General features: G+C 42.2%; 1 protein-coding gene across 1 annotated transcript in view; it reads right to left on the reverse strand.

The window, feature by feature from the left end:
* Positions 1-35: 35 nt before the first annotated feature.
* SMYD2 (SET and MYND domain containing 2) overlaps positions 36-13744 on the reverse strand; it is a 29320-nt gene continuing 15611 nt past the window's right edge. The window contains exons 6-12 of the mRNA XM_059468155.1: positions 11518-11585; positions 9715-9817; positions 7220-7330; positions 5342-5462; positions 4969-5143; positions 3208-3316; positions 36-1236 (exon numbers count right to left, since the gene is read on the reverse strand). Coding sequence (XP_059324138.1) covers positions 1156-1236; positions 3208-3316; positions 4969-5143; positions 5342-5462; positions 7220-7330; positions 9715-9817; positions 11518-11585 — 768 coding nt within the window. The 3' untranslated portion in view covers positions 36-1155. The remainder of the gene's footprint in view (positions 1237-3207; positions 3317-4968; positions 5144-5341; positions 5463-7219; positions 7331-9714; positions 9818-11517; positions 11586-13744) is intronic.

Below are 13744 nucleotides of genomic sequence, written 5' to 3' on the forward strand. Positions count from 1 at the left end.
AATGAAAGATTTCAGCAAAATGAGCTGACAACCCCTTGTTCTAGCAGTTTTATTTTCAGAGCAGTGCTTACAAGAAAGAAAATACAATGAAGTTCTTAAGGGTGATGTGTTCTTTCTCATCATACTTTATAAACTGTGAAAAGACGCAGGTAATTTTTTTGTGCACCATATTTCAATTTTGATGCTAGAAGTTTATAGCTACACTCTTTTTCCCCCCATCCTTAAAAGCACACTCTTGCCATTGATCTAAATGGAGGAGTAAAAAATCCTTTTGTTTAGTATATGTGTAGAGAAAGTTAAGTCCTGGAGTTTTTCCTCAGAAAGTGTTCCTGTCCCTCTCTTAAAAATAATTGCCAACATGTTATTTACAATAGTTGTAATCCACTGGAGGTGAAGGTATGGCTGTAAGGAAATATGAGCTGTCCTCTGCAATAACTCACTTTAACTTGTAAAGGAGTGTAAAAAGCCAGAAGTTGCATAGTTCATGTCTTGTGCAAGCCTTCAAGCTCCAACACAGGTGTCAGTATTTTCTGTGCAACACAAATTGAGCTCTGTCTAGGTCTGGTGTGATGAATCCTCACCTGCCAGAAGCAGTGATGGACCTGCAGATTAACTGGCTGAGGGAATATTGGTGGCATTGCTGTAAAATGTACATAATTTATCACCCCATTTCCCCTTTCTTTCAGTTAAGCCACTGCAAATAAAAATGATGCAAGAAAAAAAGGAAATGTGTACCAAACCACAACAGAAAAAGCAGGGCTTTTGCTAATTTGTTGGATTAAGCGAAAGTATTTGGGCAAAAGTACATATCACAAAACCATTCTACCCATTTAAGTGTACAACAGGAATCAAGAGGGGCCAAGACCACTTTATTTACTTTACTCAAATAAGATCCACACCAATACCCCTAAAGAAAAAAAATGGCCATTTCTGCACATGAGCCGTCAAAAGGCATAACCTTCAAGAAACCATGGCTGCTTCCTTTAAAAAAAAAGGCAATTGTAGATGTGTGGAAGCTAGGCTTACGTGTGTTTGTCATTCCAATTACAGGACAGAACTGTGTTCATACTTCTACCGCTTTTCAAAGCGCTCCTGAAGGTTTCCATAACAAGGCTTTTTAAATAAAGGTTTGAAGGATTGCATAGATTCAAAGGCTCAGTGGTCCTCTAATTCCTTTTTGATCTCTGAAATGTATGGATGATCCTTCCCATGTGCTACTTCCATGATAGCAATTGCCTATGAAAAGAAAAAAAAAATATTCACACAATTGATTCATATATAACACCAGGCTATAAATACTCTCTTTAGAGGTTTGAAGCAGTTTGACACCTCTAGCTACTTTTTGTCCCCTTGTAGTCATAAACCCAGTAGGAAATAAAATGAAATTCAAAACTAAGTAATAAAGGTTTTATATTCAAAGAATACATCTTTGATCTTAAAGGAGCCCAAAGCACCTTTCAAAATTATATTCCTGACAAAACTACTTTGAATGCCACCAGCTCCAGGACAGAAAACTGCAAGTATGGTGGGTAATATTCCAGCAGAGGACTTAGCCAGTATCAGAGCCAGCTCTGCTCCTACCAATTTATCCTTGAGCTGTCCCAGACATACAGGCCTAGTGCAGGAGTAATGCTGAGGCATTTCAAACTTGAGTCTGTAAACCCTCTGCTCCTTCCAGGGGCTGCCAGTGCTTTAGGAAGGAAGCAACAACTGAGGCAGAAGTGATTTCCCATAAGATTCGGACAGACACTGCTGTGCCCAACAACTCCCTGGTGTTTCACCTGCTCCAGGCCCGAGGGGGAATGCTGCAGGCAGCCAAACCCCTGACTGGCACCTTTCCTGCCCTGGAGTGTGTGCCAGGGCAAGATTTCCACTTGAGAAAAGAAGTGATAAAAGGCTGCACTAGACAGAACTGAGAAGAAAGTTCACTGTAAGTCTGAGAATGGTTAAAAAGCAAGGGAGCTAAGACAGAGGAAGGAATTGCAGTGTCCTGGCCCTCTGAGCATTTGGTCATTTCATCCTTTGGAAACTTTTATGCTCTTGTATTTGCTAAGCCAGTACAGCAAGGGCTTTTGGTTCCACCTCAGCAGTGAGAAATGACCCCACCCCTCCTCCTGCCTGAAAAAGAAAGGAGGACCTTCTGGATGAGCTGCTCACAAACTGACAGGGAACAATGGGCTTGCTTTTCCACTAAATCCCAAACATCAGAGGCTGGGATAACTTTGGGCAGTTCCTGTAGACAGCTTTTGGAAGTGAGTCACTAGAAAATGTTTGTGTAAGGAAACTAACTATGCCAACAAATTTATCTCACAGTTCCCTACCCCCCATCCCATGCTCCTACTGGCACAATTCCCATTTCTACTCAAGGGTTTAACATGACAGTGAAGGAAAACCTATGCCAACTTCAAACTAGGTAACAGTTAAATTTTAGAGCATATATTCTTCTAGCATCTTTCACCATGGTTGGCTGGTGCTGTTATTTGCTGGCTAAAACTTGCCAGCATCTAAAAAGCAAGAAGAAATAAATACATCGTGACATTCCACACTGAGTCACTATATGCTACAATAGTCACTGATGCTTAAGAAACTAAAATAAATTTTTGTCCAACAAGAATAGGGGAAAATAGTCAAGAAACATAGTATAGACTAATAAAAAATAGCAGAATAAAATACTAAAGACTAAAAAAAAGGGGTGAAGAAAAACATAAAACCAAAATGCTGTATTTGCCAATTTCAGCATTACCAGATGCATTGAATTCCCTTCAGCTATGTAAAAATTGATTGGTTCCAGAACAAATAACCATCAAAAGTGTGCCTAGTTTAAGTTGGATATAGAAATCACAGACTTCAATGAAACACTATGTGCCTTTTATAAGAGCCAAACATTTTTCCTGTCCTTACCCAACAAATGAGGGGAAGATAGGGTTCTGCTTCATTTACACTAGTGCAGCTCTAGCTCAGTGAAGAACTCAGAGCAAATGTTTAAGCATAATTCTCACTCCAGCTGCTGCAGTATGAGCCCACTGTGAAAAGGCACCCAAGAGCAGACCTATCCTCCATCTCTAGAAAAACCAAATCTGAGCCAAAATTCCCGTGACCAAATATATTAACACATGGTGCATTTCCTACCACGCCAGCTCACTGACAGAGAGGCACACAGTGTTTCAATGGCTGGTGTTATTAATGGAGAAACCAGGCAGTAAATACCCTCTTCAGGGCTTTAACTCCAGCCGTCCTGTTCTTCAGCGTCATGTACAGTCTCCCTAACTTCAGCCACATGGAGGCAACATTCAGCGAGTAGGAGGGATAATGTTTACTGCAAAAGAGAAAGAAATTCAGCTTCATCAACTCTGGCAGTTTCACAGCATTTTCCCAGTTCTGTCCCCCTCTCATGGGGCAGGAAGCTGCCTCTCGGTGCCCCTGCCCATTCAGCGCTCATCCTCTGTGCCGTGACTGCCAAGAGCCCGTGCCAATTGTGTCTGGGATGGGGACGCCTGTCAGCTGGGAATTGGACTGAAACTACCATATGCCTCTGAACAGCTGTCAGATGGCAATGACTTTCTGCCACTAGTTTTAATCTAGCCAGCTACAGAGAGAGCCTGCATTGTGATGAGTTTTTGGAGCCACCCTGCACCGGCAGCAGCGGCTCTGTGTGTTCCACAATGGCTGGTGGGCTGGAAAGCGAGGGGCCCTGTGCAGTGTGCAGGGCACACATGGCAGCCTGTGCTCACACACACTGAGTGGCACAGCCCGCCTCGGCAGAGCTGGCCTGGAATGCCAGGCTCAGAGCCAGAGGAGCTGGGCAAGTCCCAGGGAAGATAAATAGTACTGAGCCCCCAGGGGGGGAATGTTGGCTCCTTCTTTGTATCACTGCTCTCTGCCAAGTGATCTGTGACTTTATGTTGGCATCTGTTCCAAAGGGAGAGCTTTTCTTGCGCTCCCCCCAGCTGGCAAGAGAGTCACGTCTCAAGACGAGACTCTGGGAGATTCACGGCAGGACCAGACACAGCCAGTGTAACTGCCTGGCTCTCACCAACGGGCTTCCACTGCAAAAACAGGGAATGTGATCAGAAACAGTGTTCATGGCTCCTGCAGGGGCTGTGTGCTGCCTTGCCCCACGCAGGGCTTCAGCCTGGGCATTCTCCCACGCCTCCGGCGCTAGGGCAGCGGGATCAGGGACATGGGGCACCCGGAGCTCTGAGCGGGATCAGGGACATGGGGCACCCGGAGCTCTGAGCGGGATCAGGGACATGGGGCACCCGGAGCTCAGGAGTGGGATCAGGGACATGGGGCACCCGGAGCTCTGAGCGGGATCAGGGACATGGGGCACCCGGAGCTCTGAGCGGGATCAGGGACATGGGGCACCCGGAGCTCAGGAGTGGGATCAGGGACATGGGGCACCGGGAGCTCCTCGGAGCGGGATCAGGGACATGGGGCACCCGGAGCTCTGAGCTTGGCTCCAGAGCTCGGCTCCAGCTCCCTCTGGTGCTCGGCCCCAGCGCTGGGACTCGGCTCTGCTCTCCTGCAGCCGTGCCTACCGGGCTGCTGCAGACAGAGAGCACTGGGAGAGACTGCAGGGAGCTGACAGCAACACAGGCTGTGCCTCCATTGCCTTGTACAAAACACTGGCTGCAGATGAAGTTTGAAGCCTTTCATTAGAAAAAAATGATGCTATTTTAGAAACCAGCATTTATCCAGCTAAGCAGAATTATCACGGAACCCAAGGTGGCACAAAATTATTTTGAGAACCCAAAGCAAGATTTCAAAGTCAGTCCTGCTGTATATTGCAGACCACATTCTGACAGTAACAGACACTGTCCTGGCATTTAAATATTCCTTTCTGAGTAGTGGTATCATGGGTAGAATGTTTATACAATATATACCGAGAGAAGTGATCTCTGCACAAACTTGCCTTAATTGTTCAGATTATTAATTAGAGCATTAAAAAAAATAGTCTGTCATATTTACCTGTAGGGTCTGATAATTTTTTGCCCGTAACACAGCGCACCTTCCCAGTCCTGCACATAAAGACAGACACCCATGGCCTGGTACATCATATGTAACATATAAACATTACTGTCCTCAAACACTGCACCCATCTTGTCCAGGCTGAGCTCACAGATCTCCAGTAATTCACTGGGGGGTAGGAAGAAGTCAAGGAATGCAATAACTCGATGGCCTCTCATTATACAATTAGCTGATAATGCCTTCAGCCACAGAGAACACAGAGACAAGTTTAATTTCTACTGGTCACAGTATTTCTCCTGCATGCACTTCTGAAGCCCAGCAGGCAAGATTTTTAGGTCACACACCAGTGGAGTCAGGGTAAGACAAAGGATATATTTGTAGTGTTTGGCTCGCCTGAATTCCTCAATCACGTTCCTGGCATATTTGATCATGTCCTTTACTGTCTCTGCTGACGGAGGATCATTCAGCTTGCAGATTTCCAGTTTCTCTTTATCCTGAAGGAAACACAATGGACCTTACAAAGGCAGGTTCCAAGCCCTACAAATAAAAGTGCACCTGCTATACAAAATTTCTCTAATAAAAAGACGCAGATGTGAACTTAAGCTCTTCAAAGAATGAAAAAACAAAGGTAGAATGTGCACCTGCAATTTTTCTCCAAAGCCTTGGCTAGAAATCCTAGGATCCCCTGGCCTTCCAGTTCATCTGCCATTCTCTACTTCCATGAAGTGTCTTTTGAAAGACTGAAGAGCTTTTTGATTTTGTGTTGCAAGTGGTCTAACATAAGAAATGTCACTGCTTCCAAAAGATTAGGATTTAAAATAAATTTAGGCTTAGTTTTAAGGCTGTATCAGCTCAAGTAACATAGGCTGACTACCAAATTATACCTCTGTGGAAAACAACATGATCTTAAACACAGAAAAGGATCCTTCAGATCTAAAACCCCATTTCCATATATTTTGTTATTTCTGCTGGACAGCTCCACTTTCTATTATCTCTCTATCTAATATATATTTCATGAGGAGCCAGCTACAATCTAGAGACAATTTTTTGCTGTTTGCAAAGATTGTTGCAAGATTTTTTTATTTCATTATTTAATCTGCCAGCTGAGAGAGGTACAGGGACTCCTTCCAAAATTGAAGGAGGCTGAGTGACAGGGGACTCCCAGAGTAGCACATTGCTGAAAATCACAGATGAAATCCTGGCTTCATTAAATTCAGTGGCAAAATTATCAAGGTAACTGAGGGGAAAACCAGAAATGATATGGTATCAACAGAAGGGCCTCAAGCAACAATACTGGGTACTATCTGAAAAAAAAAAAAAATCACAAAATATTACACCATTTAGGGGAAGGAAATGGTTGTCTGGTCACTTTGGGAAACCTGGTGAAAATGGGAGGAAAAATTATCTGGAACTTAAGGATTAGATTATGCCAGACACACTGATCTTGTCTGGAATGACAATAAACTACACAGAGCTCAATTCTTGTAGGATCTTCAGTGAAAGAGGTCCAAATGGCTGCACAGGCACAGCTGTCTCAGTATCTGTTGGGTTTGGGTACCTCTTCCCTCCAAGAAGTGCTTTTCTTTAAAACACCTAACACCTTGTTGTCAGGAACACTGGACCTTCCTTTGTCCTTTGAGGGGCACCGGCTCATGTTTAATGACCACAGCTCTGGCCTGCACATCACAAGGGTCTGTGACCCAGGACCACGCTGTCCCTGAGCAGAACAGTATGAGGCTGTTGTAGAAAAGATCATTCCTCAGATCCTGCTGTGTCCCCAAACCATCCAGACATGCCATACAATGTCTCCTAGAATTGACTGAAATGTCCCACCCAAGAATTGCAGCAGCACTCTATCCCAGAAATGCCCCAAGCAAGATTTGCTTGCTAGGAGTTGGTAGAAAGCATGAAATTAAAAAAAAAAAAAAGAAAAAAGTTTTGAGCTAAATTTGTTTGGCCAAATAGCTTAGACACAGTATAATCATCTACTTTTAACAATGTTTTCATCTTTGCTTTGTAGCTCAGCTTTAAATAGGCCTCTACCTGGAAATTTCCTGGTGTGTCATGATTACAGTGGAAAGAATGAGTATCAGAAAGCATTCTGGACAGAAAGACAGAAAAACACACCCACCTTCCCCCATTCCCATTATCCTATTTTCCAAAATGTAATTAAGCCACACAGGATATTACATCTCAGGACATGGGTAGGTGCCTTGATAGTCAGCAGTACATTTCCCAACAATTCCATTACCTTTTCTTTTGTAGTGCACTCCCTGCAATCACAGCTAAAGAAATAGGAGTCTCTTAACCGGTCATTTCTGTCTTCTGTGGGATACAGCAGGTCAATATAGCTGCTAAAAATCTAAAAATGGTAAAAAAACCCAAACAAACAACAGTCAGCGAGAAGCAGCATCACTAAACATATTTATTACACTTGTTCTGATATGTGCAGCATGACAACTGCATATTCCTGCAGCTTGTGGACCCCTGCAGCCACATCACCTGCCTGCTGCCTCACATTCCAAGCCCCTTGGCAGCACCAGGAGCTGTCACTTGTGAAAGCAACCTGACAGAGAAATGTTCCTTTCCTATTCGTTATGGAATTTCCCTCAAATATTACCCTGGCCTGCACCCAGGACAGCAAGATTCAGGTGTGGATAAGGAAACTATTACAGCATAAATCTCAGGCTCCTGTCAGACTACAAAGAGAAGCTTCCTTTTCAGAAGTAAAATAATGATTTCAGGTATCCAGCCTAAGATAAATTACAGTGGCCTGTTTTTTTTGGAGGCTGGAATCTCAAATTTTTCTTTCTGAAAACCTACAAAAATTGGGGCAACAGCAGTCACTAGTAGCTTTAGAAACTTAGGACAAGACCTTTAGATCTCTGAAAAGAAGAGAGGCCCAGTGCTCCAGTTCAAGGAGAATGAATATCAGATTTACTTCAGCAGCAATATTTTAAAGCAAAGAAAACCTGCTTTTGAACATTTTCAAGGCCCTTCATATACACTATTCTTAAGTTTTCCTCTATTTCAATGGTCTTCAGAAAAGAACCCCTGCAAGTAGCTTTAATGCTGTGTTCTAAAACGAGATCTCCCCCAAGAAACACGTCCTATGCTCAGTGCAGTTGATCATTCTGCAGACCAAGGAACAGCTTTAGCTCCATTTCCTCATTTACAGTTATTTGAAATGCTTTGCTCAGTCTTTATACCTAAAGTTTCTCTTTTCTTCAAATGTAAAATTACAAGTAATTTCATACAGTGCACCTTCTTCTTAAGTTGAGTGTGTCATCTCACACTTTCCCTCACAATCCTCTCCTCCCTTCGATATTTTCAAAGCATGTGCAATGCAGGAACCACATTCACAGCAAAAAAAAAAAAAACTTTAAAACGTTGCCCTGCAATGGCTACACGGAGCCTGAAGATGGAGACACAGGCTGGGAGACTGCACAGCGACCACACACAGGCACAGCTCACGTTTGGAAAATTCTGAAGGGTCAGAGAAGCAAATGTGCAAAACCTGTGAGGTCCTGGAGAGCTGATGAAATTCTAAGGCAGAATTCAACCTGAAGATGATGCTGAGCAACATCATCTAGCTCTAATGATACACCTTCCCCCAAAATGCTGAAAATGTCTGGGATTCCACACCAAAATTCTGAAGCCAGAATCAGTCCTGTTGGTTACCACAATGCATTTGCAGTGAGTGCCAAAATCACAGACAGAAATCATTGCTGCCAAATGGTACCAAAACAAGTTGCTCACCTGAATCATTCATCCTTGGCTACAGCAATTAAACTCATCTTGTTCACAAGGCGGATCAGGTATAATCCACAAAAATAACCTCTCTATCTTTCTTCCAGGCTGCTATTACACACCTCAGAAAACAGCAGATGTTATCAAAAATCAAATCTGAGCTTATCAGTATGAACTTTGCCGATTAAATAAACATTTACAAACGAGCCATTGAAATTCTGTGCAAACTCCATCCCCAGAGAGGATGTTCAGTATCTTCATTCCCTACAAGTATCTGAACATCCTCCCCAGCTCTATTTAACTTTTTTTTGGGTTGGCTTTTTTTTTTTTTTGTTTTTAAGTAAAGTGCAGCTCTACTGTTTAAAACTCCCTGCCAAATACATTATTTGACTGAGAAAGTTTCAAAGTAAACCTAGAGCCTTACTCAATTTCACAGATTTTTATTCCTCTCTGTTCAGTTTCACTCCACCTAAAACCACACATTTGTTCTTCTGTGATTTCCCAGCAAATGCCACTGAGGTGATATGACCAAGTCCCATGTTTTGTGGATCTCTGTCCAAACAGAAGTCAGAGGATTTATCTGTACCCATTTACCTTGTTTATTCTGGCTTCAATTTCAACACATTACTATTATACTGGGAACTATTATAGCAGTAATAATTTGCTTTGATCTTGGAATTTCAAAGCACCAGCCAAACATCAGTAAACTCAGCCTCATTTTACAGATGGGTAAACTGAGAGAGAAGCTGGCAGATACACAGTGACTGCTGCAGGTGCCCTTCCCATTAGCAAAAAATAGGGTACTGCCTCCAAAAATCCCTTCAGTCCTCCAGAGCCACCCTAATTTTTCCAAAGCATCATCTTGCATTTGTCTGAGAAACAAGAGATCCTTCCTTCCTGTTGTTATATTGTCACCTAACTGAAATGATCCCTGAGAAGCAGAATGAATCCTGTTGGGCTGCAGGGGAACAGAGCACATTCAAACACCACATTTACCTCCTCTCCAGGCTCAATCTCTCTGACAGCTCTGACTTCAGCCAAGGTTCCCTTGTAAGTCACAATCACATTTGGGCAACAGCTATGGTTCATCAATGCAACACTGTAAAAGTAGAAAAGTAAATGTTTTCCCCAACCACCACCACAAGCAGCACGTAAAAAGTTAAGCACCACTTCACAAAATAAATAAGTCTGAAAGATTGAGTCAGTCTGTCTCTCTAAGCTGTTTTTATTCTGAGGCTTAACATGAAGGTAACCTTGGGAAAATGAAAATCTCTTGTACTGTTATTTATTCTAATGATATGGAGAATGGCTCTGCTAATGAATCATTACATTTTTAAAATCCTATTATTGCAGAACTAGGCAAGTTATTATTTTCCCCTTCTTACAGTGCTACAGGACAGCTGACAGGTATGTTCATTCAGCTTCACTATCAACATGATAGACAGACTATTTTCCTCAGAGGAGAAAGAAAAACATGTTAAACCTAAAAGGAAACAAGTAAATACAGGAAAATAAAAGTCTTCACTTCACTGCAAGTTGACATAGGTGTTAAAATTTGAGCTGGCTTCTATTCAAATGTAAACTGCCTCCATGTTTGAAGTGGGAGGGAGGACATCTCTGTCTGTTATACAAGCACATGACTTGGACAAAAACCTGGATGGATAGAGAAAAGTAAACCCTTTATTACCAAGTCTGGAAAAAGTGCAGTTCCCTGTTTATCTGAGATAATTTTTTTAAAATTTTAATTATTTGTCTTCCAATCCAGCAAAATAACAACTGTCTCTTCAGTATTTTTAGCTCAGGCATAACTGTTAAGTAGGAAAGATCTGACTGAGCATTTACAAAGTGACGGTGCTGGACATTTTTCCAGAACATCCTGGTTTAATGCTCTCCTCTCCCCACAATGACTCTGATCCTGGGCATTTCAAAGCATTAATTTCCAATCTGCAGATCAGGGATATGAACATCAGACAGACCTGCCTGAAGAAGAAGAATAATCTGTGCAGCAAGGACTAGCTACTCCTGCTTGTCTGCAGCACTTGGCAAAATCACATCCAGCTTTGAGTGGGCATCTGTGAGTTTCAGGTTACTTTGACACAGATAAACTACGAGTAATCCAAGCCTCACCAGGAAGTCAAACTAAGCCTCAGTGCTAATACCTTCATACAGGCTGTGCAAAGATCAGGGGCAGAAAATACCCTCCTCTGTCACAATATTAAATGGGAAGGACAGATTTAAAAATGCAAGAAATGTTTTTTGGCCCTGAAGAAAGCTGTAGTTCCCCATTCACAAACTGCAGTTAACACTTAACATGTGCAGTTTATTTGTAAAGCTAAGAAGGTTGTACATATTTTTTCCCCACTGTCACAGCAAGGAGGCTCAAAGAAGCTGTGTAAGGGATTTACTATTTGCCAAGGAACAAAGGTAGAAAGGATATTGTTCAGAGAGCACCAGGAGAAGGATTGTACCCAGCCAAAACAGAGCAAGTCACCTGCAATCCTTTTCATTTGGCTTGGATTATTACTTAATGTCTCTGTTCAGAACCTGCTACCCAAATAAATGTTTTTTACCAACCTGAATATAGTTCACAATCTATGTTTCAAAAGAAATTATATGTGCAATTTTACCAAAATTACTGGATTTTAAAGAAAAACTGCTGCAAATAATTTGCCACATTTTATTTGCCAAAAAAAAAGATCTTAAAAACAAGATAAATTAATTATTTTGGTAGATATCTACTTCCTCTATTTGTTTTTAAATAAATTGATTTTATATTTTTAAATATTAAAATCAACCTACTCAGGAAATATGGCTGATCCCAGATGAGAGAGTTCTTCATCTTCAATTGTGAAGCCATTACAGTTAACCTAAGAAAAAAGAGAAAGGTGATGGATCAGCTTCTGGTCAGCTGAGTACTCCCTATGTACTTACATATCACATTCTCACACATCAAACACAACTGCAGAAATTTGGTGACAATTTTCATCCACCTCCCCAGGACTCACAGGGAGCTCCATGACATCCCAACAAGTGAAGTGAGGACAAAGTCTCACTCCAAAGGAGTGCACACGACACTAAAGAACTTTTTGCATTCAACAATTACATTTTGGTTTTGGTTCTAAAGTCCAACACTTGCACCTGCTCAGGACACACTAACTGAATTGCTCTTTGGAGGGCCAACCAAGAGAAGTGGGGCTCAAAAAGAGCACACAAAACCTCACCCCAGCACAAGGAGACTTCATTGGGCCATGACAAGGAAAGGGCCAAAGCAGAGCTACACGTGCAAGGAGCAGTGTGGGAGAAAGGGCAGCCAACTCAGCCAGACTGGGGCAGTGCAGAGCTTTGATGGAGCTCATGTCACAGGGACCTGCCTCAATGGCCCTGTCATCAAAGCCTGCACATATCAGCTACAGCTGAAGCACATGTGAAAACAACAAAAGCGCTGAGAAAGACCTGAACCTCATAAAGACATAGAATAGGAGCGGACAGAAGAAGGACAGAGTATGAGAGGAAGTGTATTCCTAATTTAAGCAGACACAGGATCAAAAGAACTTGTTCACAAAACTCTCTTATAGAATAGATTCAAGCAGGTTTTAAAACCTTCTCACTTTTGTTCTCATCCAAGTCAAAGGAATCTTACAGAAGTTTCAGCTTTTTCATGTGGTTTGTATTACTTTAAGTGGCCAAAATGCACCTCAGTCAAGTACTTTATTCCACTTCCACTTCAAATCCCACACATACTGACACAAAGAGAACCCTCTCCACATTCACCATTATCTCCCCACAAACATGAAAAAAGCACCAGTAACACACTGAAACAACTACTCACTAAAACAACATGGCCAAGTCCAGTTAAAGCTAGAAAGGGCACAAGAACAGTCAATCAAGTGCAGTACAGTATTTGTTTTGGAAAGGGTAAGAGCTGACAAAAAATACTACCAGCAATAATCACAGAACCATTGAATGGTTTGGGTTGGAAGGGACTGTAAAGATCAAGTTCCAATCTCTTGTTTTTTCTCCAATCCTCAGAGGCAGGGACACCTTCCAGTAGACCACGTTGCTCACCTGGCAAAGTGATATGCCCCACAAGCTGGAATGCAGCCTGGACTGGCTTTTAGAAACACACAAATACCAAATACCAAAAGAATTCTATTCCACTCCTCAGGTAAGAACTGTTCAGGGTGAGTTCACAATTAAGGCAAATATCCTGATGCACTCATCAGTATCTCTGCTATCTTTGCTTGATCTTTATCCTGTTATTTTTAGCAATACAGCACCCAAAGCTTCCCAGTCTCTCAAGATGGGCAGGCTGCTGCACTTGCCAATGTAAGAGCATACCAGAACCAAAACCAAAATGTAACTGCTGAATGCTAAAACAATAGAAGGGAAAGATAATATCAACAGCAAGTAAGAACATAAGGATACAAAGGCTGACAAAGAACAGCTCGATGGTTCTGAATCACAGGGAAATATTTAAAAATACATAGTGAGTTATCATCAACTCACCTCCACTAAGCCAGAGACAACACACTTCATGGAAGTATATCAGAAATGACACAAGAGGAATGATTAGAAGGGATGAGATAACACTGGTTTCACCAGATGAATGCATGACTAAAAACAGGCAAAGTGGAGGGAGTGAAGAGACAACAGCAATAAAAGTGGAGTTCAAGGTCGTTCCCAATGGTGGAAAAGAGAATGTTCAAAAGGAGGCACAAAATGTAACGTCTTCAAGAAAAGGCTGAGATGCTGGAACTCGAGGCAAGACAGAAACTGTTCAAAGAGTATGAAAGGTGAGACTGAGGAAGAAAAGCTTCAGCCTCAAGAACTATATTCCACAGGGATAAAAGAGAACAGAATGATGCCAACAGCTGGTGAACACAGCAAGGACTTTGGACAAAAGAATTCTATTCCACTCAAAAGGAGCACTTACACTTTAGCTGTGTAGGGAACAGCATCAGGCAAAGTTCACTAAAAGCAATGAGGAGTCAGAGGTGTTTGAGTCCCAATGACTGGCCTGAACCAC

Source organism: Ammospiza nelsoni, chromosome 3 (assembly GCF_027579445.1).
Source record: "Ammospiza nelsoni isolate bAmmNel1 chromosome 3, bAmmNel1.pri, whole genome shotgun sequence".
NCBI classification, from domain to species: Eukaryota; Metazoa; Chordata; class Aves; order Passeriformes; family Passerellidae; genus Ammospiza; species Ammospiza nelsoni.